The 26,533-nt window shown below is 39.4% G+C and overlaps 2 protein-coding genes and 1 long non-coding RNA gene across 10 annotated transcripts; 2 read left to right on the forward strand and 1 right to left on the reverse strand.

Moving 5' to 3' along the window:
* Positions 1-1,029: 1,029 nt before the first annotated feature.
* On the forward strand, positions 1,030-2,694 carry LOC135252029 (uncharacterized). 2 transcript variants are annotated; one of them, XR_010329269.1, is made up of 4 exons: positions 1,030-1,260; positions 2,005-2,072; positions 2,229-2,309; positions 2,538-2,694. It is a non-coding gene; the product is annotated as an uncharacterized LOC135252029 (long non-coding RNA). The 2 variants fall into 2 exon arrangements; XR_010329268.1 differs by lacking the exon at positions 1,030-1,260 and having other exon boundaries at positions 1,837-2,072.
* Positions 2,695-3,335: 641 nt separating this feature from the next.
* LOC135249728 (uncharacterized) lies at positions 3,336-10,435 on the forward strand. The gene is made up of 16 exons (XM_064325244.1): positions 3,336-3,410; positions 3,568-3,723; positions 4,369-4,449; positions 4,607-4,762; positions 5,411-5,491; positions 5,649-5,804; positions 6,444-6,524; positions 6,682-6,837; positions 7,217-7,297; positions 7,763-7,894; positions 8,092-8,182; positions 8,558-8,696; positions 8,983-9,082; positions 9,804-9,871; positions 9,993-10,090; positions 10,331-10,435. Exons 1-16 carry the CDS (start codon positions 3,375-3,377, stop codon positions 10,378-10,380), a joined length of 1,662 nt encoding a protein of 553 aa, XP_064181314.1. The 5' UTR covers positions 3,336-3,374; the 3' UTR covers positions 10,381-10,435.
* Positions 10,436-13,084: 2,649 nt separating this feature from the next.
* LOC135250588 (asialoglycoprotein receptor 2-like) lies at positions 13,085-26,280 on the reverse strand. Of its 7 annotated transcripts, XM_064327049.1 has the most exons (12): positions 26,038-26,280; positions 24,225-24,341; positions 21,150-21,233; positions 20,821-20,907; positions 20,142-20,225; positions 19,841-19,924; positions 19,052-19,135; positions 18,263-18,346; positions 17,801-17,872; positions 15,978-16,132; positions 15,289-15,401; positions 13,085-14,515 (listed from the first exon to the last, which is right to left on the reverse strand). In XM_064327049.1, the coding sequence occupies exons 1-12, from the start codon at positions 26,108-26,110 to the stop codon at positions 14,350-14,352; spliced, it is 1,203 nt and encodes a 400-aa protein (XP_064183119.1). In that variant the 5' UTR covers positions 26,111-26,280; the 3' UTR covers positions 13,085-14,349. The 7 variants fall into 7 exon arrangements, with proteins under 7 accessions (XP_064183119.1, XP_064183120.1, XP_064183121.1 ...); XM_064327050.1 differs by lacking the exon at positions 19,841-19,924; XM_064327051.1 differs by lacking the exon at positions 20,821-20,907 and having other exon boundaries at positions 26,038-26,279.
* Positions 26,281-26,533: the final 253 nt, after the last annotated feature.

The raw sequence follows: 26,533 nt of genomic DNA on the forward strand, positions 1-26,533 counted from the left end.
AGTAAATGGTCCTGACAACTTGCAAAACTAGCATGCACCAATGATGGCCAATAGGTGCTTGCTTGCTTGCTGGGGAGCCAGTACACTGTTATACAGTGCTACTGTTATTTTTCTCATAACCTAGTCCAAACCCAGAAAGGTGATAAATAAATCTACTCATGATTGAATGAATGTTCTCCTGCAACAGATTAAGAAAAGGAACATATCAGACTCCCTGGATGACCAGAGCAGGAACCTCTTTATCTTCCAGTCTTCTGTGCAACAGGAGATAGCTGGTGAGTCTTGGCCAGACCGGCAGTATCTGTCTCTGCTGCTCTGGTCTCTAACTGTGTAAACAAAATTCTGTTTTAAGTAAATTCACAACCTATTTTTTTCAATTTGATGAACGTGCATGTTTCAAACTGCCTCAGGCACCCAGAACAGTGAGGTGTCCGCAGAATGGGGCATAGCACAACCAGCAGGACCTGGTTCATTCTGTGGGGTCCAAAGGCACTCTGCGCTGTGGAATTAGGAGGGGTGTATGGGTAAACACAATTAACAGGAGCCCAGGGTCAGTCATACTTCTACTAATTGGATCAAAATTACAATGAGTGCAGTTAGCTCAAAACATAGGTCCTCTTGCCTTAAATATAAACAGTGTGGTGAAGAATCTATGAGTTATTTTAGACTTATTTGAACTCCCAGCCTCATATTAAAAATGTAATTAAATGCTTTGAAGCACTTTGGGCTGCAAATTCATTACATGAAAGGTGCTATACCAATCGTGTATTATGTCAAATTCGCCAGCGCTCTAGACATCAATTCTTGAGTCTGTGTCAGAATATTTGAAATGATGAGCGCTGCACGGATAAAATTCTCTTGGCAAAATTCGGTCAAAAAGAGTTACGATGATATTATTATAAATCTCATCCACTGTAGGCCTAATTATTATTCTTCAAAATTAATTTAAAAAAAAAATAAACGTCATAGGCACTTCTGTGAGCCCTCCAACTACAGCTGTGACGGAACAGTAGAACGATGACGTTTCACTGCTCGAATTAATTCTAATTATTTATACTTCGTGGACTCGACTTGTCAACTACCATTTGACTTACCTTCTTTATTCAGACATATTGTTTTAACATGCTTACAAGTAGTGGGGACCACTGCCTATTGATACGTGCCTTGCCATCATGACATGGATCCTTACGCGATTGCTTTTCTTTATTTTGATTTTTAATTTTAGCGACACACCCCAATTTGGAAACATCACAGGTGACGGTAAGACTATTCCCACCTAATTTGTTGAATTTTCTGTAAAAGTAATTCAGAATCGGTAAAATTTTAATATTTTAAGATGGCGCTGCTTGTTAAATGATGTAGGCTACCTCCCCTGTTACTTACGTCCACTTACATTGGGATGGCGGGTATGCCTTCCGCCAAGTTACAGCTTGGTGGGGCATGACCCATATCTACGATATCGATGCGATATCGTTCATTTACAGTAGGCCTACTTTACGGTATAGTAAGACAGAAGACACTTCTCCTAAGCGAAGATATGCCACTACTATCACGAGGGAGCGCTGAAAAACGATGCACAAATGAATAGGAGTCAAAAGAGGGGCCTATCTTTTGAATTTTAATGGTCCAGGCAGCTGGATTCAAATTATGATCCCGATTTCTTTCAAGTTTTAACACAATTGTAATAATTAAATTGTAATAAACAATATTGTGAATTGGTCAGCAGTCAAGGACAGGGTGAGCTTGTATCCTGCGCTCATTAACACTCATATCCGTAAGTGACGTCATATATAAACCATTCGTAATCGCTAGAGAGCAGCGACCTTGGACTACAAAACGAAAGGATCAACATAAACTAGGCTTTATCATCCTATAGTTACTTAAGATCATTCAATGCTTAAAAACATTGCAACACTTGATGTACTGTACACTAGGTGAACATTGTCGTGTGGAGCTGCTTCACATCAGTAGCGGTATCTAACGTGAATTCATCCCTCTCACCAGTGTCATCAGTTTGCCGAGGGGACGGACAAAACTGTTCCTGCCCCTCATTTGGCAATAATTTAGGAAACGTAAGTATGAATTCAAAATTTCGTTGGCAACTTTAAATATGCTGCAATACTACAACTGGATCATGATATAATAAAATAAAATACATGTTATGTTTTTGTCAGCGAATTTAGATTGTTTTTTATTTACCATTTTTATTTTATTTTATTTATTAACAGCTTGTTAACAAACCTGGTTTTGGAACTGGACCGTGGGACCCCAACAGACTCAGTGAAATATACTCTGAGACTTTTGTGGAGGTAGGCCAACTTTGGAACGGTGTTTTTATAATGAACCCCCATTCACTCTCTTGCAAATGATAGGCAAACTTTGGAAGTGTTTTTAAAATGAACTCCCATTAACCAGATTACCAGTGTGGGCAAAATATCCACTCTCTCGCAAATGAGATATGGCTGTTAGTCGCTTGTATGCTCAGGTGATTTCAGTTTTCTGTCCGATATTTGTTAATCTTTCTTGTTCTCTTTTAGGCATCATTCACCCCTGGCCTCAGGGTCCCGAAACCGCTCTCTGCCGATGGGCTGATTGACAGCGCCCCAGCAGATGACTCCGCCTGGCCCAGCTTTGCGGCTCTCAGACACTTTTTCCACCAGACTCTGGAGCGCTTTCACGCTTACGTGAGAGAAGTGAGTATAAGGACAGCATAGCACAGCTCTGCTGAGCATAGTGGTCATGGTACTGTGCGTTAACCTCAGGTGGTTTCAGGTTCAAATCCCCTTAACAATTATTGACAATAGCAGAAATAATATTGCATGTGTATAAAGTTTGGCATCAGTTGGACTTGTAGTATGGAAGTTATGGACCAAAAAATAAATATCTATGTTATAGCACCACCGTCTGGCCAACATGTGTGTGATACCTTCCCTGAGCATTGGGGGTCATGGCAGCCCACCTGCTGAATATGGTTACACTAGGCCTTACAGTTTCTGAACTACAGATTATATTTTATTTGAGAAAAACAGATAAATTATTTCAGTAAAAACAGTAGTAGTCCTATGTGCTTAGCAGCACAATAATATTTTTTAGTAATTGATCATTATGATGGCATTAAATAATGTTTATTAGTAACAGTAGCAATGCTAATGCATACAAAAATGCCATCTATTTATAAAATTTGAAGTTCTTTACAATGAAGCACTAAAATAATAATGACCGTAATATGTAATAACTATGACTGTTTTACCCAGCCCTAAAATTCATGTTATGTTTATGTCAGCGAAATTAGATCTTCATTTACCATTTATTGTTTTATTTATTAACAGCTTGTTAACAAACCTGGATTTGGAACTGGACCGGGGGACCCCAACATGCCCAGTGAAATACACTCTGAGGCTTTTGTGGAGGTAGGCCAACTTCGGAACAGCATTTTTAAAATGAACCCCCATTCCCTCTCTTGCAAATGAGATATGGCTATTTGCCATGCTCAGACCATCAGTTTGTATGCTCAGATGATTTCAGTTTTCTGTCCGATATTTGTTAATCTTTCTTGTTCTCTTTTAGGCATCATTCACCCCTGGCCTCAGGGTCCCGAAAGCTCTCTCTGCCGATGGGCTGATTGACAGCGCCCCAGCAGATGACTCCGCCTGGCCCAGCTTTGCGGCTCTCAGACACTTTTTCCACCAGACTCTGGAGCGCTTCCACGCTTACGTGGGAGAAGTGAGTATAACGACAGCATAGCACAGCTCTGCTGAGCATAGTGGTCATGGTACTGTGTGTTAACCTCAGGTGGTTTCAGGTTCAAATCCCCTTATTAACAATTATTGACAATGGTAGAAATAATATTGTATGTGTATGAAATTTGGCATCAGTTGGACTTGTAGTATGGAAGTTATGGACCAAAAAATAAATATCTATGTTATAGCACCACCGTCTGGCCAATATGTGTGTGATACCTTCCCTGAGCATTGGGGGTCATGGCGGCCCACCTGCTGAATATGGTTACACTAGGCCTTACAGTTTCTGAACTACAGATTATATTTTATTTGAGAAAAACAGAAATTGTTTCAGTAAAAACAGTGTTATTGTAGCCATATGTGCTTGGAAGCCTAATAGTGTTTTTTAGTAATTGATTATTATGATGGCATTAAGTGATAATTGTTAGCAATCGTAGAAATGCTAATGCATGCAAAAAAATGCCCTCTATCTATAAAATTTGAAGTGCTTTACAATGAAGCACTAAAATAAAGATTACCGTAATTTGTAATAATTGTGACTTTACCCAGCCTTAAAATACATGTTATGTTTATGTCAGAGTATTTAGATTGTTATTCATTTACCATTTATTGTTTTATTTATTAACAGCTTGTTAACGAACCTGGATTTAGAACTGGACCGGGGGACCCCAACATGCCCAGTGAAATGCACTCTGAGGCTTTTGTGGAGGTACGCCAACTTCGGAACAGCATTTTAAAAATGAACCCCCATTCCCTCTCTTGCAAATGAGATATGGCTATTTGCCATGCTCAGACCATCAGTTTGTATGGTCAGATGATTTCAGTTTTCTGTCCGATATTTGTTAATCTTTCTTGTTCTCTTTTAGGCATCATTCACCCCTGGCCTCAGGCTCCCGAAAGCTCTCTCTGCCGATGGGCTGATTGACAGCGCCCCAGCAGATGACTCCGCCTGGCCCAGCTTTGCGGCTCTCAGACACTTTTTCCACCAGACTCTGGAGCGCTTCCACGCTTACGTGGGAGAAGTGAGTATAACGACAGCATAGCACAGCTCTGCTGAGCATAGTGGTCATGGTACTGTGCGTTAACCTCAGGTGGTTTGAGGTTCAAATCCCCTTATTAACAATTATTGACAATAGTAGAAATAATATTACATGTGTATGAAGTTTGGCATCAGTTGGACTTGTAGTATGGAAGTTATGGACCAAAAAATAAATATCTATGTTATAGCATCACCATCTGGCCAATATGTGTGTGATACCTTCCCTGAGCATTGGGGGTCATGGCAGCCCACCTGCTGAATATGGTTACACTAGGCCTTACAGTTTCTGAACTACAGATTATATTTTATATGAGAAAAACAGAGAAATTATTTCAGTAAAAACAGTATTATTGTAGCCATATGTGCTTGGAAGCCTAATAGTGTTTTTTAGTAATTGATTATTATGATGGCATTAAATGATAATTATTAGCAATCGAAGCAATGCTAATGCATGCAAAAAAATGCACTCTATCTATAAAATTTGAAGTGCTTTACAATGAAGCACTTAAAATAAAGATTACCGTAATTTGTAATAATTGTGACTTTACCCAGGCTTAAAATACATGTTATGTTTATGTCAGAGTATTTAGATTGTTCTTCATTTACCATTTATTGTTTTATTTATTAACAGCTTGTTAACAAACCTGGATTTAGAACTGGACCGGGGGACCCCAACATGCCCAGTGAAATACACTCTGAGGCTTTTGTGGAGGTAGGCCAACTTTGGAACAGCATTTTTAAAATGAACCCCCATTCCCTCTCTTGCAAATGAGATGTGGCTATTTGCCATGGTCAGACCATCAGTTTGTATGCTCAGGTGATTTCAGTTTTCTGTCCGATATTTGTTAATCTTTCTTGTTCTCTTTTAGGCATCATTCACCCCTGGCCTCAGGGTCCCGAAAGCTCTCTCTGCCGATGGGCTGATTGACAGCGCCCCAGCAGATGACTCCGCCTGGCCCAGCTTTGCGGCTCTCAGACACTTTTTCCACCAGACTCTGGAGCGCTTCCACGCTTACGTGGGAGAAGTGAGTATAGCGACAGCATAGCACAGCTCTGCTGAGCATAGTGGTCATGGTACCGTGCGTTAGCCTCAGGGGGTTTCAGGTTCAAATCCCCTTATTAACAATTATTGACAATAGTAGAAATAATATTGCATGTGTATGAAGTTTGGCATCAGTTGGACTTTTAGTATGGAAGTTATGGACCAAAAAATAAATATCTATGTTATAGCATCACCATCTGGCCAATATGTGTGTGATACCTTCCTTGAGCATTGGGGGTCATGGCAGCCCACATGTTGAATATGGTTACACTAGGCCTTACAGTTTCTGAACTACAGATTATATTTTATATGAGAAAAACAGATAAATTATTTCAGTAAAAACAGTAGTAGTCCTATGTGCTTAGCAGCACAATAATATTTTTTAGTAATTGATCATTATGATGGCATTAAATAATATTTATTAGTAACAGTAGCAATGCTAATGCATGCAAAAATGCCATCTATTTATAAAATTTGAAGTTCTTTACAATGAAGCACTAAAATAATAATGACCGTAATATGTAATAACTATGACTGTTTTAACCAGCCCTAAAATTCATGTTATGTGTATGTCAGTGAAATTAGATCTTCATTTACCATTTATTGTTTTATTTATTAACAGCTTGTTACCAAACCTGGATTTAGAACTGGCCCGGGGGACCCCAACATGCCCAGTGAAATACACTCTGAGGCTTTTGTGGAGGTAGGCCAACTTTGGAACAGCATTTTTAAAATGAACCCCCATTCCCTCTCTTGCAAATGAGATGTGGCTATTTGCCATGGTCAGACCATCAGTTTGTATGCTCAGGTGATTTCAGTTTTCTGTCCGATATTTGTTAATCTTTCTTGTTCTCTTTTAGGCATCATTCACCCCTGGCCTCAGGGTCCCGAAACCTCTCTCTGCCGATGGGCTGATTGACAGCGCCCCAGCAGATGACTCCGCCTGGCCCAGCTTTGCGGCTCTCAGACACTTTTTCCACCAGACTCTGGAGCGCTTCCACGCTTACGTGGGAGAAGTGAGTATAGCGACAGCATAGCACAGCTCTGCTGAGCATAGTGGTCATGGTACTGTGGCCTTACAGTTTCTGAACTACAGATAGCATTTCATTTGAGAAAAACAGTAATTATTTCTGTAAAACCAGTAGTGTTGTAGTCATATGTGCTTAGCAGCCTAATAATATTTTTTAGTAATTGATTATTATGATGGCATTACATAATAATTAATAGTAATAGTAGCAGTTGAAAGTTCTTTACAATGGTGCACTAAAATAAAAATGACTGTGTAGTTTATAATAACTGTGACTTGTTTTACCCAGCACTAAAATACGAGTTATGTTTGTGTCAGAGAATTTTGATTTTTCTTAATTTAGCATTTATTGTTTTATTTATTAACAGCTTGTTAACAAACCTGGATTTAGAACTGGACCGGGGGACCCCAACAGACCCAGTAAAATATACTCTGAGGCTTTTGTGGAGGTACGCCAACTTTGGAACTGTGTTTTTATAATGAACCCACATTAACCAGATTAGCAGTGTGGGCAAATATCCACAATTCACTCTCTTGGAAATGAGATATGGCTTTTAGACATGCTTAGACCATCAGTTTGTCAGTCCGGTGATTACAATATTAACAATTATTGGAAATAGCTGAAATGATCATGCATTTAAATGCCACCCATTTACCAAAGTTCTTAAAGTACTAAAATAAGAAATCAACATGCTGATTATAATAAAATGTTTTTGTAGAGTCATTGTTCATTTTACCATTGTACTTTAACAGCTTGTTAGCCAACAGTATGAGCAGATAGTGTTATATGCTACACATGGAAGCAGTGTAAATGGCTCTGGATGAGGCTAGGTGTTTGCTAGGGATGTAAATAAAAGCAATATTAGAGTGATATGTGTGTAATGAGCACTGATTGGCTCGTCATGGCTTTTCAGCTGATTGGCAGCTTGCCAGAAGAAGTTCAGCCAAACACCACCCTCCATGAGTGGAACTGCAGGATATTGACCATCATAGCCACCGTGGAAGCTGTCCTGATAATTGGCACTGTCTTCGTCTTACGATGCATCGTATGTTTTTTTCAAAATCTTTTTTTATTGATGTCATTGTACTGTTAATGAGAGTACAATGGGAAGGCGCTTCAGGTTTATATCTGTCAGATTGTAGCCTGTGATTGCATAGTGATTCACCTAATCATTACTGTGGGTGTAGATGCAGGTACACGCAGATGAAATTGCTCAGGTTCGTTATTGTGGTTCTCTTACAGGTAAAATCTGCATTTATTCACACTGAAGAGGAAAAAGACCAGGTCAATAAGAAACTGCTGAAGGAGCAGAAACAGACTCACGCTGTGGAAGGTATGCTGTCATACAATGCAAATCTCTTACAGCACCAACACAGCGTATCAGTTGAATGCATTAAAAACATTTGCCCTTCATTTTCAATCAAGAAAGGCTACAATTTTTCTAATTTCTGTGCCATTGAAAGTACAAACTTATGTTACGCTACAACACATTAAACTAGTGCAGTTTTTACAGTAAAGATTTATTCCTTTGACCACATTTTGATGATTGACAGTCCAAATTGCACATTGCCATGCCCCCTCCCAATGTAACCCCAATGCATCAACGCACACTTCTATCAGAGCCGTGTACATCTCCCTTTATCAGGCAGTTTGGGTGAAGTCGTTTCCTGTAACTTGAATTGTGTGCATTTTTGTGTGTGCTCGCCAGGAAAAGCCATGGTCCTTCTGCGTGAACTGAAGGTCTATGAACGTGAGTGGGCATACCAGGAAATACTGTTCAAGGAGATCAAGAATAACCTGAAGATTATTGACAGGAAGTACAAGGAGAGAGAGGCTTCTCTTTTTCAGTAAGTAACAGGGAGCTCTGTAGGGATAGATGACTACTGTATTACATGTGGCATGTAAATGGGTCCTTTACATTATTGTTATTTTACCCAATTTAATCCTATTTCTTTTGGACCAAATCTTTTACTGGACCAGAAATGATTTGCATAATGTATACATTGCAGTGTAGGGCTGAAGAATGAGTGGTCTATCTTGCAGGAAACTGGCTCTGGCAGACAAGTGACAGACAGGCCCCAGTAGTCTCTATATTGCAGGAAGCCTGAACCTTGCATGCTCTCTATGTTGCAGGAAGCAGGTTAAGAAACATGAGGATGCCAAAAGAATGCGGGCACGGGAAGGTTTAAAGGATTGCAAGGACAAGAAGGAAGAAAAAAATGAAACAAGCTTGGTGAGAAAGCACACCTGTATTTGCAGTGTTGTGCCCAAGACTGTTTTAAGGTCTGCTTTAGATTGATTCGATCTAGGCTATACTTGATTGCTGTGAAGCTTGAAAGATTTATTGGTTACACTCAAAAATTTACTGTGGTTGCACGCAATAATTAAGACTTCAACTGATTGTGTGAAACAGAATATGTTAACTAATTTCCCTTGTTAATATAACTAATTTGAAGCATGTTGATAAGCATGTAATATTAAGTGTCTGTGGCAGATTTGTTATTAACAAGGATCTTTTTGTCACAAATCTGTTTGTCACAAATACTTAATAATAGGACATGCTTGTTCAGTGCTCTTTAAAGCGTATAAAGATTGATTTCTACATGTTATAAATGCTTATGTTGGTTTCTACTGCTGTCCATGCTGCTGTCCATGAACTATTAAGTGAATTGAACTCAACTCAAGTTTAGTGTAACACAAGATTTTTACTTAAATTACACTCCGCCTCGTTAAAAAACCAAACATTTTCCATTTAAGTGGAAAATCGCTTCATTTTCAAATGCAAGCAGCCTGCACAACTCAGCCTGCACAGCTTGTAAAGCACATTTTGCACCACTGGGCAAATGTAGCTGTTTTTACAAACTACATGAAATACCATTTGTGCACCTTTTCACTGACCTTTACAAGTTGGACTGGTGACATTGAATTCCTTTTTGTTCATTATCTCTCCCCAGCTTAAGGTCACCTTTCAGGATGAATTTCTGTCGTGCCAGATTAAAGAGGCAGAGAACATTCGCAGCCTGTAAGTTTTCAGTTCTAGAGCCAAAGCCCACTTTACTGAAGAGATTTATGTACAAGCACTGAGAGAGCGCTATTTTAAGCCGCAGGTTCTGATGGTTGTGTCTTAAAATGTTTTCCCAAAGGCTGGATGAGGTGAAAATGGGGCTGGAGAAAATGCGCGGACCAATCTTTGACTGCAGCGCGGGATGCTCCGACAGTCAGTTTCCCCCTCCCGGGACAGGTGAGTGTGTATTTTCCTAAAACTCTGCCCATTTACAGTATATTTCAGTGCATTCCACTTGCCTATCCTGATCTCTTATCCTCACAGTATCAGCTGCCCACCAGTACTTCTCAATAAGGCTGCATTTTGTACTGATATTGGGAGGTGTTCTTTTTCTGCAGTTCTTCATGTTCTAAATTCATAAACCATGCCAGACCATTCTGATCTCTCTCTCTCTCTCTCCCTCTCTCTCTCTCACAGACACTTGCAGCACACAGACTCTGTGCAGTGATTCGTCAGAACTCTCCTAGCAAAGCTGTGCCAGGCTCCTCGCCAATCAAAACTCAGCTTACAATACATACATTACAGCTCTCAATCAAATTCTTAAAATCCAAATGTAAATCCTAACTGAACATGAATGTGATTCTCAATAAACAATAGTCCAAAATCAAATATGTTTTGTTGTTTATTTTGCAGTTTGCAGAGTGAGTGAGGTTCTGTGATTTCATACGGGTGGAATGGCCTTCATGCTTGTGGTGGTTAAAAATAAAACTTATACATTATTTAGTCCATAATGCTAAAGTATCCAGTCTCCCTCCACTCTCAGTTCAGGGAAAGCAGAGACAAGCATATGCTCATCTCCCAAACAGGGGACGTCAGTCCCTGCTTCTTTTATCACACTTCCAGTCCACAGGTAAGGACACTTCATGTGCAACAGACTGCAGTGGGGCTTGCTGATGCAAAATCTGACACCACATCACCGCAGCCCAGTCCTTTCCCCCTTTGAGAGCTGCTGCTTTCATTCTGTAAAGTGTACATAATGCTAAAATGAAAAACTATATAATACAGTTTCAAGCAATATTTCTTTAATAAGCCAATAGTTTAATGACATGCTGATGGTATATCTACGTCAATCCAGCTGTGTTGCTGGATATGATCCCAGTTCTGGGCCCAGTAATAGTATAGTTCTGCTGTTTGTTTGATTCCATCTTTGTTATGTTGAGTTTTAATGGTGTCTTTTTCTGTTATGAATGTGTATCACACTGGCGTAGAAAGACCCGGAATTTGGCTGCTACTCTTTTCAAATGTTTGAAAATGAAGGGAGCTTAGCATGGGACTGTGTTATATTGTTAACCAAGTTTCTCTCTTTTTTTGATGAAATTCCAAAATGAAACTTAAAATTTAATTTTTGTCTCGTGATTTCTGGTTAGGGGAGCACAGTGGCGTAGTGAAGAGCACTGTTGTCTCACAACAAGAAGATCCTGAGTTTGAATCCCGACAAGGGCCTTTCTGCACAGAGTTTGCATGTTCTACCTGTATCTGCGTGGGTTTCCGCCAGGTACTCCGGTTTCCTCCCACAGTCTAAAGACAAGCAGTTGGCTAATTGGTGTCTCTACATTGCCTGTAGGTATGAGTGTGTGAGTGAATGGTGTGTGGGCCCAGCGATGGACCGGTGGCCTGTCCAGGGCATATTCCTGCCTCTCGTTCACTGCATGCTGGGGTAGGCTCTAGTGTTACAACCATCCCTGGTCTCCCATCCACCACACGGATACGAATCCTGCTGCTACTAAATGTCATACTAGAAATATGCTTATAGCACAGTAACACCTGTTGTTATTCACAAGTAAGATCTGTCACATGTTTCCAGATGTTGAGCCTAATGATGTACATGATTGGCCATTATTAACTTGGTCTTAGGGAAACTTGCATGTGGCAGGTGTAGATTTGGTGATGAGGAGACAAATACATTTAAAATAACTGTATTGCAGCTCTCTTAGTAAATATTGTCAGACATGTAATTCACCATTTGGCTGTTCTCAGCCATAGGAAGCTTCAAATTGCATGGGCAGCTTAGCCTTGAGATAAGACAGCAGGAACTGGGAGGTTACTATCTGTAGTGTGAATGTGTATGTGTGTGTGTGTGTGGGGTGTCCATGCCCCTGGCCCCTCCTCTTTTTCACAAGTTAAAATATGCGGCTTCCTTAGAGTTAAGTCACTTTGTAACAGCCGGAAGTTGGCATCTGAATTATTCGGTAAATGGTAAAGGGATTGCATTTATATAGCACTTTTATCCAAAGTGCTTTACAATTGATGCCTCTCATTCACCCATTCACACACCAATGATGAAAGGCAGCCATGCAAGGTACCAATCAGCTCGTTGGGAGCAATTAGGGGTTAGGTGTCTTGCTCAGGGACACTTCGACATGCCCAGGGTAGGGGATCGAACCGGCAACTCTCCGAATGCCAGACAATCGCTCTTACCTCCTGAGGTATGTCACCCCATTATTTGTACCTTTAATCTATGTATGCTGTCTTTTGGTTTTTGCTATTTGGGTTTCTTTGGGACAAATAAGCTTTGGTTTGGTATCTTATTTCATTAATTTCTTGTGTGACCGTCCATGTCTGTAACCTTTGTAAACTGTTTTAAGGTAGTTGTACCTCGTTGTTAGATTAGACATCTTAATTTTCATCAGGTTGTGAGTACAGTTTGATAAGGGTTGATCCAACAGTTTGCTCTGCCTATCAACAAATTTGGCAATCCAATTTAGTTGATAATTGATAACTTTGATAACAATTACCAAATTAAATCAAATAAACATATTTTACATGTTAAGTGAGGTGTTTTAACTGTTGATGCACTTGTGTTTGGTATTCAGAGTGTCAAACGTCAAACGAGGGTATAAACCGCTGGGTTTGGAAAATCAAACCTATTTCAATTAATTCTGACCTTGCTGAGAATGTGTTCTCTTGGTACAAACTGCACATATACCTAAGCACACTGGTGTGGTATGCTGAATATTCTGCCTCCTACAATGGGAACATAAAGGTCAACCATTGGGACAATAAGAAACATACATATGTATTTTTTCACCTGTAAAGTGACCTGTGATTTGCTTCAAAAACAGTATTTGTTTCAAAGACATAGTAGTGCAATAGGTAGTGGTTATAAGAGAACAGGCATTGATCATTATCATCAGGCGTTAATGTTTCAACAAATGGACGCCACACAAGGACTGCACAAGTGCCGATAATTCAGTTTATATAAGTGTATGAAAGGACATACCAGAAAAAGCATGCAGGTACAACTGCCTATCCCAAGTCTGGCCTTTTGTCCAGCTCTGATGAATTTTTCCCCAACAGCTCTCTGTAAATAAGTTGTTTTACACCTGTGTAGTGTGCACTAAGCTGTTCATCACTTGATAGGCATCTGTCCACAGTTGTAAAAGGCAGGAATAGCAGGATAATTTGTATGGAAAGCTTCACAGGTTGTTAGATGTACAATAATAGTTATGATAAAAATAAGTTAACTCCAGGCTAATCTGAAGTGCAGAAGTTACAGTATGATTGCATTTGTACCTTTCTAATGTATCACATTCACATAATTCTCTGGCAGATCTGTCTCTATGCAGTCAATTGGGAATAAATCAAAAATAAATATTACGCAGTAAATATTATTACTGTTAGCAAATAATGTATCTACTGTACATTTGCTATTGCGACAAGCCATTATGCCCTGTCCTGTCACACATGTTCCAAGCCATGGTCACTGGTACAGTAACATGTAAGTTAATGCATGACTTCGGGTTATGTTTCTAAAAATCTCTGAAGTCTAAATATTGGTTGTTTTGTTTGTTTTTTTTTAAGTCATGCATTTCCTGAATGTTATATTGGCATTATCTATGTCTTTAGTGGTGAAGCAATTGACAAATGACATCTTTCTCTCATGTGATCCAGACACAGCAGAATAGGGAAGCATATAAGGTGGTGTTCTGAACACTTAATTGTGATATCAGTTGTGTTTATGCTTCATGTATTTAATTCCCTGTATGTGCCCGTTTTCAGAGCCGTGTGCACGAGTGGTAAAGGAGCCTAATCAGTGTTTCATCACTTTTGAAAGTCACCACAATTATATGATCATCCTCAAATGGAGTCCAAATGCCAGTTATGTTTTGGAAAATCACCTCCCAAAATGTCTAATCTTTCCTGGAATACCTTTTACATTTATACAAAAAAGTAATCATCGGTTATACTTACTATTTGGGCTGCAAATATTTCTACAAAGCAAACCATTATCATTGCAAATGGGTACTAAGCTTTCAACTACCAGAGGAAAAGCCATTGGTCTTTGGGCCAAGAACTTTGATCACAAGGATAAGCACTGATACAATGCTGACAGCAAAATGAGAAACGGTCTTTACCATATGTTTCCTACTAGCCTATAACTGGTGTACGTAAATCTGTAGGCATATCCGTCTCCATTGCTCAGTAGTATGTGAAAGTCACTTTTCACACACAAATCTTTTTTGTTCAGTGCATGATGCATCAAACCATTTGTCAAATGCTCCACTCTTGTCACCAATGGCTGCACAGTCCTCTCCATTTGAATCTCCGCCCCCAGTCCAGTTATCCGGCTCGTGCTTTCCATTTGGCCTTGTGTACCAAAACCTTAATAAACAGGGAACAACATGGTAATAAAATGTAAAGTTTTATCAGCTAGTATTTAGGGGGGGAAATTGTTATCAAACAAATTGACCTGTCAAATATATCACAAATTCATTTTTCAGTATTGAAACAAAATGTACAAACATATGAACCTATGTATCTTAGCCAGATTGAGTCACTGTCTATCTTGTGTGCTAGCTGAAAACACACCTGTTTACCCAGCATCTTGGTTCAAATCTGATAATTTATTGCAGGTTTACCAGCCTTACCAGCCACAGTATCCTTAAACCTGTTTGCTACTATTAGCATAACCTCCTCATTCTCTGTATTGTTATAGCTTTGCAGTATGTACTCACTACTTCTATTGGTTGTCATAGTAATGACTTGGCATCATATATGCTCTGCCTAAACCTTTATGAATGACCATATGTAGGTCAGTCAGAATAAAAGCGTATCCTAAATAAATAAATGACTTAACGCAACTGCCTTTTAGCCAGACCACATCAACCTCGTTCTTATACTGAAAAAATGCTTCATTGGATAAACCAAAATTTCTACTCTACTTTGTTACTCTGTTACTTTGTTTTTTAGAGCATTTTTCAGTGTGAAATGCTCTGGAAATGCATGAAACACAAACCCATTTACCACCAGGGGTTTTACGCTGAAGTGTTTCTGTATAAGTTAATGCTAATGTTAATAAGCTAATGCAGTTTGGTGGGTCTGGCCTTCCGGATGCAGAGCTGTGTAAGTATAAGAAATACACAGGAAGACCTTACTGATGTTTTGTCTGACTGAGAGGTACATCATCCACCCAGTGCCACTGTCCTTCAGTTCTCAGATCACTCAGCCCAATCCAGTGTGACTCACTAATGATGGATGACACAAATGTCTGAAAAAGAGAAATAAAAAGTCATTACTGTACAATGCATTTGACATTGACACTATTGAATTCATTATCACCACTTTAATATTCCTAAATGTACATAGATTGCAGCAAGCATTGCCACATTAGATTTTATTTACTGCAAATTGAATTTTCTAAGACTTGGTAAGGCAGTTAACAGAAGTGTACTTTTTAAATCTTTCCTCTACAACATTAAATTACTGGAGTACTGGAGATAACATAAAATAATCCCGTTCCAGTAGAACCCGGTAAGGCTACACATGTTCCTTCACCGTTCAGATACGTCTGCTGTTTGGTTTGTGGAGAGGTTTACAGTTGGGGACCTTGACGTGATAAGTTTTGGTTTCCCTACTGTTGGTGACTTCGATGCGCCATTTGGTGTATCTGACAGGTTTCTTACTGTTGGTGAGCTCGACGTGTCGTTTGGTGTATCTGAGGGGTTTCTTACACCTCCGTGAATTATTTAGCGTATTTATTGAAAGCATGGGACTTCATTCTAGATTGTCATTCGACTCATGATTTCCTCATAAATGTGTAATGCAGACTAGGGGCATGCTTTACCTGTTCCTGCTCCAAGTCGATAATTACCAGTTTAGCCCCCTTTGACATGCAAAAATCACAACTTTGCATCCAGTTCAATTTCTGAGTGGAGAAAAAGTAGCACTGCCCCATGTACTTCCTCCAGCCACTGTCACACTCTCTGTAGCCTCTGCTTTCTGTTAAACAGGGACACAGGGTCACAGTTTGTGCAGGGTAAGCTGATTTCTGTTAAAGGACACATGTCCGCAGTTTATGCAGGATCAACAGTTTGTTGTTACACATAGACACAGGGTCACAGTGTCAGGGTACGTGGGGGTTAGGACCCAAACGCAGAGGGGGGAAAAAAACTCAAAACTCCAAATGGTAGGAACAAAGACTGTACTTAACAAAGCAGGACAAAAGGGAACAAAAAGCCTCGCAGGGGAACTCTCAAAAAACACAAAGACAAACTTCAAAAAAACACAGGAAACCAAGAAAATCCAGAAAATCCAAAAGCACGTGGAAAACAGGACATGGGCAGGAACACACGTGACCAAACACAACCAAGGATCCAGCACCTGAGTCCGGGAGAAGGGAACTTAAATAGACAAGACACTGACGAGACACAGCAGGGCACAATGCACAATCAGGCCACAGAGAGGGAAGGGAAAACGAGACAACCACAAAACAATAATTGAACAATTGAAAACAATAATACAATCAAACAGGGGGCGCAGGACACAAAACAGATGTACCGCCATCTGGCGGCCCAACAGGGAAAGACAGATGGGAACACAACCATGATACACAGTTTATGCAGGGTCAACAGTTTGTTGTTACAGAGAGACACAGGGTCACAGTTCATGCAGGGTCAACAGTTTGTATACCCAATTTATACAGGGTAAACTGTTAACTGTTTAAGAAGGACACGGGCGCAGTTTGTATAGGGTAAACTGTTTACTGTTAAACAGGCACGCAGCGTTTGATATGTAACTGTTACTGTTAGAGGACACAGGGCGCAGTTTGTATTGGGTAAACTGTTAACTGTTTAAGAAGGACACAGGGGCGCAGTTTGTATAGGGTAAACTGTTACTTTAAAAGCACAGGGCCAGTTGTATAGGTAAACTGTTCACTGTTAAAGAGGGACACAGCGGCGCAGTTTGTATAGGGTAAACTGTTTACTGTTAAACAGGGACACAGCAGCGCAGTTTGTATATTGTAAACTGTTAACTGTTTAAGAAGGACACAGGGGCGCAGTTTGTATAGGGTAAACTGTTCACTGTTAAAGAGGGACACAGCGGCGCAGTCTGTATAGGGTAAACTGTTTACTGTTCAACGGGACACAGGTTCCCAGATTGTACAGGGTAAACTATTTGTTGTTAAACAGGGACACTGGGTCACAGTTTGTAAGGTTACATCATGGCCATAATGTTCAGTTATTCAATATAATCTAAATAAAAGGACAAAAGGTATAAAAATGAACATACAAAGATTTTGTGATGTAGTTCAGATAGAAAACTCATATCCCAGATGGCTGAAGGTTTTGTGGTTTCCTTTCAATTAGCAGCCAGTTTAGGCCTTGGAAGCAAGGAGTTTAGTCCCCTTAGCCAATCAATGACTTAGTTTAAGAACTGTTCTGAAACAAACAAAAAACCAACGAAGACTGCCACCTTTCAGAACTAGAATCTAACACCTATGCTCAAGATTAAAACGTAAAATATAAAGCTTATTTTATCTATTATAATAATCTATAAAGATATGAATTCATATTTATGTACTATGCACATCTGAAGTTATGGTAAACTCTATGGAGCTATGATTTTGAGTTGCCCCTGTCAAAATTCACCGCTAGTAATCAAACTCACCTTTGTAAGACAAAAGAGTTTTCAGTAGATCGCTGTGATTGGTCTGCAGTTCATGCAACTGTTTCTCAGCTTCTGATATACAAGAAAGAGCCAATCATTGACTTCCATTCCACGTTTTTTTCATAATCAGCAACACCATCTCCAAGTTCATTTTCAGGGATTTCTTAACCCTTTTACCTCAAAAAATGACAGTTTACAGACAGCAACATTCTCCAAAAGACAATATGTTTATGTATATGAGAGTTAGGTTTTGGTTTCTGTATTTGTTCAGTGAATGTAAATGAAGTTACCTAATTGGACCTGAAAGTACATGGGATAATGAATGGATATTATTTTTTTTAAGTGCACTGGAGATGGAATGTAGATTAACTCCTATTTGTGTGAGTTCATGCTCTGCCTCATCTATCATGGGAACTTAAACACAGAACAACAAAAACCAGAAACCTTCTGGTGCAAACTCACCTGCTAGCTCCTGTTGCAGAGAGGAGAGTGAGGCAGAGAGGTTCCTGTTCTGGTCCTCCAGGGAATTTGCAACGCTAATTTCCTCTGTTGAAAAAAACAAAGGAACAAGGAAAATAATTTAGAAAATGATAAACTTGTGCATGGAGACATATTTCCCCTAGTCTGGTGAAATTCACTCATTGTCATCATAACACCGTGAGCTGCATCTTGTCTGATATCCTCCTTTACGAGGCTCTCAATCGGGCCTTACTTTAAATTTTAGATAACCACAGATCACAATGCCCACATTACTCTTTTGAACAGTCAGCTGACTGGGGGAAGGTTTGGGGGGGAGATTGTGATTGTGAACCAGGGGAGGGGGAGATAATTGGTTGCAATCATTGAATGGGTTGTCGGGGGGTGATTGGGATCACAGACAGGTTTGGGGAAGAGGATACGACTGCAAAGGACACCAAGGCCTGGTACCTATGTGATATCCTCCGGTTAGACATAGGCTGTTATTGTAATCTACATTTACAAAACTACTGTACTTGATTTAAAAGACAACATTTGAACTATTCCGGTTTTGACAAATCCTCTATTTCCTGTTTTTGTTCAGTGAATGTCAATGACGTTACCTAATTGGACCTGAAATTACATTGGATAATGAATGGATATTATTTTTTTTAAATGCACTGGAGAAAGAATGTAGATTAACTCCTATTTGTGTGAGTTCATGCTCTGCCTCATCTATCATGGGAACTTAAACATAGGACAACAAAAATCAGAAACCTTCTGGTTCAAACTCACCTGCTAGCTCCTGTTGCAGAGAGGAGAGTGAGGCAGAGAGGTTCCTGTTCTGGTCCTCCAGGGAATTTGCAACGCTAATTTCCTCTGTAAAAAGAAAACAAAGGAACAAGGAAAATAATTTAGAAAATGATAAACTTGTGCATGGAGACATATTTCCCCTAGTCTGGTGAAATTCACTCATTTTTTTCAAAAATAAACCGTGAGCTGCATCTTGTCTGATATCCTCCTTTACGAGGCTCTCAATCGGGCCTTACTTTAAATTTTAGATAACCACAGATCACAATGCCCACATTACTCTTTTGAACAGTCAGCTGACTGGGGGAAGGTTTGGGGGGGAGATTGTGATTGTGAACCATGGGAGGGGGAGATAATTGGTTGCAATCATTGAATGGGTTGTCGGGGGGTGATTGGGATCACAGACAGGTTTGGGGAAGAGGATACGACTGCAAAGGACACCAAGGCCTGGTACCTATGTGATATCCTCCGGTTAGACATAGGCTGTTATTGTAATCTACATTTACAAAACTACTGTACTTGATTAAAAAGACAACATTTGAACTATTCCGCTTTTGACAAATCCTCGATTTCCTGTTTTTGTTCAGTGAATGTTAATGAAGTTACCTAATTGGACCTGAAAGTACATGGGATAATGAATGGTTTTTTTTTTTTAATGCACTGGAGAAGGAGTGTAGATTAACTCCCATTTGTGTGAGTTCATGCTCTGCCTCATCTATCATGGGAACTTAAACATAGAACAAAAAAATCAGAAACCTTCTGGTTCAAACTCACCTGCCAGCTTCTGTTGCAGAGAGGACAGTGAGGCAGAGAGGTTCCTGTTCTGGTCCTCCAGGGAATTTGAAACGCTAATTTCCTCTGTAAAAAGAAAACAAAATGAATTTGGTCATATTACAAATGTGCAGGATGTCTTATTTTTTCCCCACCCAGTGCTGCTACAGAATGCAATGCCATCAGCTTCCAGGTGCTGTCGTGTGTCTTATAGCCTCTGCAGCTTGGACCTTCATTGGAATTTAATCTCAGAGAGCCCCTGGTTTGCAAGAGAATAAGAAAACTATCTTCTTTTCAGACTCACTGGTTAGTTTTTGTTCCACAGAAGAAAGAGACACAGTGATGTTCCTGTTCTGAGCCTCCAGGGAATCTACAATGCTGTTTTTCTCTGTTGGAAAAAAAACAGGATAATGATTTTGAAAATGATAAACCTGTGCATGGAGACATATTTTCCCTAGTCTGGTGAAATTCACTCATTGTCATCATAACACTATGAGCTGCATCTTGTCTGATCTCCTTCTTCACTAGGGTCTCAGTTGGGCCTTACTTTTAATTTTAGATAACCATAGATCACAATGCCCACAGTACTCTTTTGAACAGACAGGTTTGGAGAAGAGGTTACGACTGCAAAGGACACCAAGATCTGGTACCTATGTGATATATTCGGGTTAGACAATTTACAGAACTATTGCACTTGATTTACAAGACAGCATCTAATCTATTCTGATTTTGACACATCCTCTATTTCCTGTTGCACAAAGGACAGCAAAGCTATTATTTATACATTATCTTGTATCTTGTAACTGCATGCAAGGATATTTTACAGTACTATTTCATCACTGTATGCATTGTCTGCCAAGAGCTGTTTCTTGTGTTACAACCTCTGGAGCTGAGATTGCTTTGGATCCTTATCTTAACGGATTTCTGTGCTTGGTTTGCGAGAAGACAGTGAAAATTAAACAAAACTTCTGATTCAGACTGACCCGCTAGTTTCTGTAGTACAGAGGCCAGGGAGGCAGAGAGATTCCTGTTTTGAGCCTTTAGAAAATCTGACATTTTTGTATGTTTCTCTGTTGAAGGAAATGAAATGGATTTAAAATGTGCAATCAATACTTTTATCACATATATATAGGCTTAAATAATATTTAATTCCCAAGCTTTTGCACATCTGAGCCACCAGACCTAGGCTGTCACATAAAACCTATTTTTAGAGAACCAATGTGCTTGGTTCTCAAGAGCTCAACAAACATCTTATTGAAATCTTATTGTTGCTGTTCTCTGGAGTGAAAGCGGAACTCTGGTTCACACTCACCTGCCATTTGTGGTTCCAATGAGAACAAGGAGGCGGAGGAATTCTGGGCCTTCAGGGAGCCCAGCATGTTGCTTTTCTCAACATCTGTTGCACAGAAAACCAAAGTGATAGAGTTATACATGCTATCCTTTCCCCATCAATCTACTGCTGCTGACATGCCCTTCAACTGGAGAATAATCTAATGGTTGAGAGCACTGATTGACAGATTTATTGCCTTGTTGATCTCCACAAAATCTAGTGTGGGGGGAAAATACAGGCAATCTTTATGTTAACTATTCAATTTGATTTGCTTTGTAACAATCTATATTGTATTTCAGTGTTAATGCTCAGTACAATAGTAAAAGCCTGTTATGTAATGGTTCGGTCTATCAGCAGTTATCAGTGCATAATGGTTTAGTGTAAAATAAGTTTATAATAATTTGGTTTTACAGATATCAGTGGGTACTTATTCAGTGTAAAAGATATCAGTGTAAAATGGCTCTGTGCAAAAGAATACAGTGTTATGAAAATGTTCAGCACCCGTGGTCGAGTTGCGTGTTTTGTTGAATCTCTGTGAAAAAATGAAAAGAAGTTAATACAGCTTCTGCAGGGTTGTAAAAGTTTAAGTTTCAAAGCTTGAATAGCTGATTGGGCCTTAAATTAAGTCAAGTGAATACAATTCCAGTGTCATGGTTCTGTGTTTCTGTCTTTGTTTTCCTTGTTGGTCTGCCAGATGGCGGCACTTCTGTTTTGTGTCCTGCTCGTTCCCCTGTTAATTGTATTATTGCTTTCAGTTATTTTATTATTGTTTCTGATTGTCTCATTGTTCCCATCTGTGTCTTGTTATCCCCTCCTTTTCTGGTTTGATTGTTATTTGAGTTCACCTGGGACTTGTTGCCCCTGTCTATTTAAGTTCTTTGTCCCCTTGACTCAGGTGCTGGTTCCCTGTTTGTTTCTGACCGTATGTACCTACCCGTGTACTGTGCCTGCCTGTGTTCTGCCCTGCCCGTGTTTTGAGTTCCTCTTGTTTTCTGTTTTTCTTAGATATTTTGGAGTTTGTGTTTTTGCCCATCGTGGGCTTTTCTGTTCCCTGTTTGTGTTTTCCTTTTTTGTTAGTAAAGTCTTTGTTAATTTTCCCTTTTCGAGTTTGTCTTTCCTTACTCTGCGTTTGGGTCCTCCCTACCCGTTACATGACATCCAGAGCTGAATAAATGCTCTAAATACTCGCTTAGCGTGTTGTACTTACTCTCAACAACCATGGGCTGCATATTTATGAACTAGAAGGGTTCTGCATGTAAGAATAGGAATATTGCTGTGCTAGATTAAGTATTTGTCTACAACAAACATGTGGAAGTGTTTCTAAGCACTGACTGACAGGGTGCCCAAACTTTTGATCATGTCATGTTTACTGTTTTATGTTTTTTATATAGGTAAAATTCAGCAAATAAAAATATTGTGTGTCAGTATTTACATACATATGCCATGTTTAAGTTTGCAATTTGACTAAGGGCATCCAAACTTTTGCATACCTCTATCTCAGTGCGCAATGGTTTCGTGCAACATTAGACATTCGCATGTTATACTTCAGTATAACAGTTCATATCAGTGTGTAGTGATGGGTCTGTGCAACAGCATTCATAATGGGTAACTTCAGTGCAACAGCTACTGTATCTGTATGTGATGCTTCAAAGACATGTAGTAGATGTCAGAGTGTATTGGTTCAGTGTATCAGTAAATATCAATGCGTTATAGTTTAGTGTTGCAGTAGATATCAGTATGGTAAGGTTCAGTGTAACAGTAGGTATTGTTGTATAATGGTTCACTAAGTGTAGGTATCAATGTGTAGTGTATAAACCCTGGACCCCAGCTAGATCTTGCTGCTCTGAAACACTAAAGCCACTGGCTCTCTCCTCATTGCATGGTTACATCTCCAAGTCACTATGCCTGTCTGTGCTCACCCCATAGATGTGGAAGAATGGTAAGAAAAAGAGAATCATTGGCCATCTTCTGACACAGAATGACCCACTTCCTCAAACTGCATCCCATTTCATAGCACTGCCATAATTTGTACTAATTCAAGTTATGGTATTTCATTGCCATAGGTTATAGTTTTATGGGCTAATGCTTCTCTTCTTAGGGTTTGTTATGGTTGTAGTCTATTTGTATCAGAATTTGTATTCTGGTCCTTGGTTAGCATTATTGCTTTAGTGATGTTGCATTTTTACTCATCATTCTGGTAATGGTAATTTGCCACTATTGCTCATATTAAGGTGCATAGTTATTTGTTCCATACGTTATAATCTGCTCTGGAAAACAGCCTGTGCTGAATGAATAGATTGTGATGTAATGTAATGGTTCAGTGTAACAGTGGATATCCCTGTGTAATGGTTCAGTGTAACAGTAAATATCCCTGTGTAATGGTTCAGTGTAACACTGGATATCCCTGTGTAATGGCTCAGTGTAACAGTGGATATCCCTGTGTAATGGTTCAGTGTAACAGTGGATATCCCTGTGTAATGGTTACATTGGTTACATTACATTATATTACAGGCATTTAGCAGACGCTCTTATCCAGAGCGACTTACACAACTTTTTACATAGCATTTTATCCATTTATACAGCTGGATATATACTGAAGCAATGCAGGTTAAGTACCTTGCTCAAGGGTACAACAGCAGTGTCCTTACCCGGGAATCGAACCTGCGACCTTTCGGTTACAAGCCCAGTTCCTTACCCACTGTGCCACACTCCGTCCCTCGGTTCAGTGTAACAGTGGATATCCCAGTGTAATGGCTCAGTGTAACAGTGGATATCCCAGTGTAATGGTTCAGTGTAACAGTAAATATCCCTGTGTAATGGTTCAGTGTAACAGTAAATATCCCCGTGTAATGGTTCAGTGTAACAGTGGATATCCCTGTGTAATGGCTCAGCGTAACAGGGGATATCCCTGTGTAATGGCTCAGTGTAACAGTGGATATCCCTGTGTAATGGTTCAGTGTAACAGTGGATATCTCTGTGTAATGGCTCAGTGTAACAGTGGATATCCCTATGTAATGGCTCTAAGCAGGGTTTTTGCCTGGAAGATGGTGGACTCACAGAGGACTCCAAGAGCAGTGAGCCCACACAGCAGGATGAGGCAGAGCACGGCCAGCAGGAGCCGGGTCATTCTGTGGGTGACAATGGTACTCTTCTCCCTGGCCCACGAAGGGGTTTCTGGACATACACAATCAACAGGAGCCAGGAGCCCTGGGTGAACCATGGGTTTTCAAACATTGCTGTGTCTCAAGCTGTTCATTGTCCTAAATTATAGACCTAAGATGATTTACCAAATCTACGCTAAAGCCAGATTATTTCAGAGTTAGATATGCATTATGGGAAGTATAAATATATTATATACATGTATGGACTTTGTAATCTGTCCAGATCCGTTTTTGGAGAACTGATGCTTTCATTTTCTTAAATTATGTTTTTTTTTTTTTTTTGAGATAATTACACTATAATTCTGACAATTATTTATTTATTTATTTACAATTATTTATTTAAACAGGTCTTTGTTTCAATAAGTACCGCCTAAAACAGGATATCCAACATAATAAACCTGTCGGACAGATAATCTAGTAAGACTGTCCAGATAATGTAATAACCTTTTTCCCGAGACTGTAATAACATATTACATTATCTGGAATCCAGTTAGAGTTGTTGACAGACCGTTCTTTCCTAAACTGCCTGCTTACACCCTAATAATAAAAATTGAAGTTAAGTGATTCAGAGTTCCTTCCCTTTTTAGCCTTGTTCTTCAAACTAATGAATGGACTTCACAATCCAGGAATACGTGCTTCCGACCAACACCTGAGACACTGGTCCTCATGAAATTTCAGCAAGTTGAGTAGTCTTCGTCACTGAAGCTCCTGCCAAATGTACCCTATCAATCACCCCACTGTTAAAGTCACTGAAGTCTCTTCTTTTAGCCCCACTGGCCATAATTATAGGCAACCAGGCCTGCCCAGAATTTTGAACATGGGTCAAAGCAAGCAGTAATATTAATTTCTTAATGAATTCAGGAATCATAGCTGTGTGGAAGGAACTGCTTTCAATAAGGGCTTATCCTTGTATGTGCTTTTGGGGTTCTTAAACAAATAATAAATTGAATAAATGAAGGAAAACGTGTAGCATTGCTTTGGGATATGGCTTGTTTAGCTTCTGTGAAACATAATTAGTTCAGTTGCAACTTGCCATTATTTTGACATTAACATTTTGAACCATCTCAAAACAATTTTTATTTTAATAAGGAAGATAGATATTATTAATCACATGCAATTAATCAATTGTAAAAGTGTTTTAAATATTTTGTTGAATTATCAGTTGCCATTCTACAGTGATTGTAAATCTGACACAGGAACAATTCATAAAACAGCCTGTTTGTAAACCGTGTTATTCTGCGGACAAACGGTTACTTATAAATAATTTTGCAAAAGTAACATTGTGTCAAATTAATTGTTTCAATATGTTGTAACCCTTTTATACAAGCAATACAGCACTCGGTGTTGTGCTGTATCATGAATAGTCACAGCTGCAGGGAGTTGTAGGCACTCCACTTCATGTCATGTCGAACAATACCCCTGTAGCCATGACCGTATTCACAGTACAACACGGCTTGTACTGTATTGCTTATTTGTCACGTTACTGTAAATGTCGCTGAATGTAATGTAAATTGTGTGCCATGAGTACCCATTTGTAAATCAAGGCATAATTGTGCGTCATTATTCATATTTAAATTAATAATTGAGGTTATTGAGTGAATGGGAATGTCATGATCTATTCATTGACCAGTAATGAGGTTAAATAAACAAACTGAGTAAAAAAAATTCAAATGAATCCACTAGAGGATGAAGAGGGAAAAGGATCTTACCTGAGAAGAATTCCTCATTCTTATGGTCCAGATCAGAGAGAATTATTTCAGTGTGGCTATAGTTTTCTTCCATGTTTCAATGAATAGCAGGTCAGTTTACAGAGGGATTACAAATAGAGAGTGCGAGGACAGTCATCCTCTATTTATACACTGTTTTACTTTAAAAAGTCGGGAAGTGATAAATGCAGAAGTTAAAGAGGAAATATGTTGAAGAAACCAAAAGTATCACTTCGGTTTCTTAAAAATAAAAAGAGATGAAGGTGAAGGGTGATTGACCTTGAACGAGGAACAAATCAGTAAATAACCACATTATGTAACTCGTTACCTACCATTACAATGTCTGTGCTTGGCCCAGCTTGTGGCTACTGCTTAGCAAACAACAAGAAGTTGAGTATGTAACACAGCTACTAGCACAAACCAGTTTGTAACAGCTACAGTACCAGCTGAATCAACTTTTTTTTAGCTAGACCGAAACCATGGGACATGTGATTTCAAA

The sequence above is a fragment of the Anguilla rostrata genome, chromosome 3, assembly GCF_018555375.3.
Source record: "Anguilla rostrata isolate EN2019 chromosome 3, ASM1855537v3, whole genome shotgun sequence".
Lineage (NCBI taxonomy): Eukaryota > Metazoa > Chordata > Actinopteri > Anguilliformes > Anguillidae > Anguilla > Anguilla rostrata.

What these genes read in the sequence shown, in the direction of transcription:
- LOC135249728 (XM_064325244.1), top strand. Translation starts at nt 3,375, where the DNA reads ATGCCCAGTGAAATACACTCTGAGGCTTTTGTGGAG. An exon ending in ACTCTGAGGCTTTTGTGGAG is followed by an intron (nt 3,411 to 3,567) that starts GTAGGCCAACTT and finishes GTTCTCTTTTAG; the next exon opens with GCATCATTCACCCCTGGCCT. An exon ending in ACTCTGAGGCTTTTGTGGAG is followed by an intron (nt 7,298 to 7,762) that starts GTACGCCAACTT and finishes ATGGCTTTTCAG; the next exon opens with CTGATTGGCAGCTTGCCAGA.
- LOC135250588 (XM_064327049.1), bottom strand. Translation starts at nt 26,110, where the DNA reads ATGGAAGAAAACTATAGCCACACTGAAATAATTCTCTCTGATCTGGAC. An exon ending in TGTGGAACAAAAACTAACCA is followed by an intron (nt 19,925 to 20,141) that starts GTGAGTCTGAAA and finishes TTCTTTTTACAG; the next exon opens with AGGAAATTAGCGTTTCAAAT. An exon ending in TCTGCAACAGAAGCTGGCAG is followed by an intron (nt 19,136 to 19,840) that starts GTGAGTTTGAAC and finishes TTCTTTTTACAG; the next exon opens with AGGAAATTAGCGTTGCAAAT.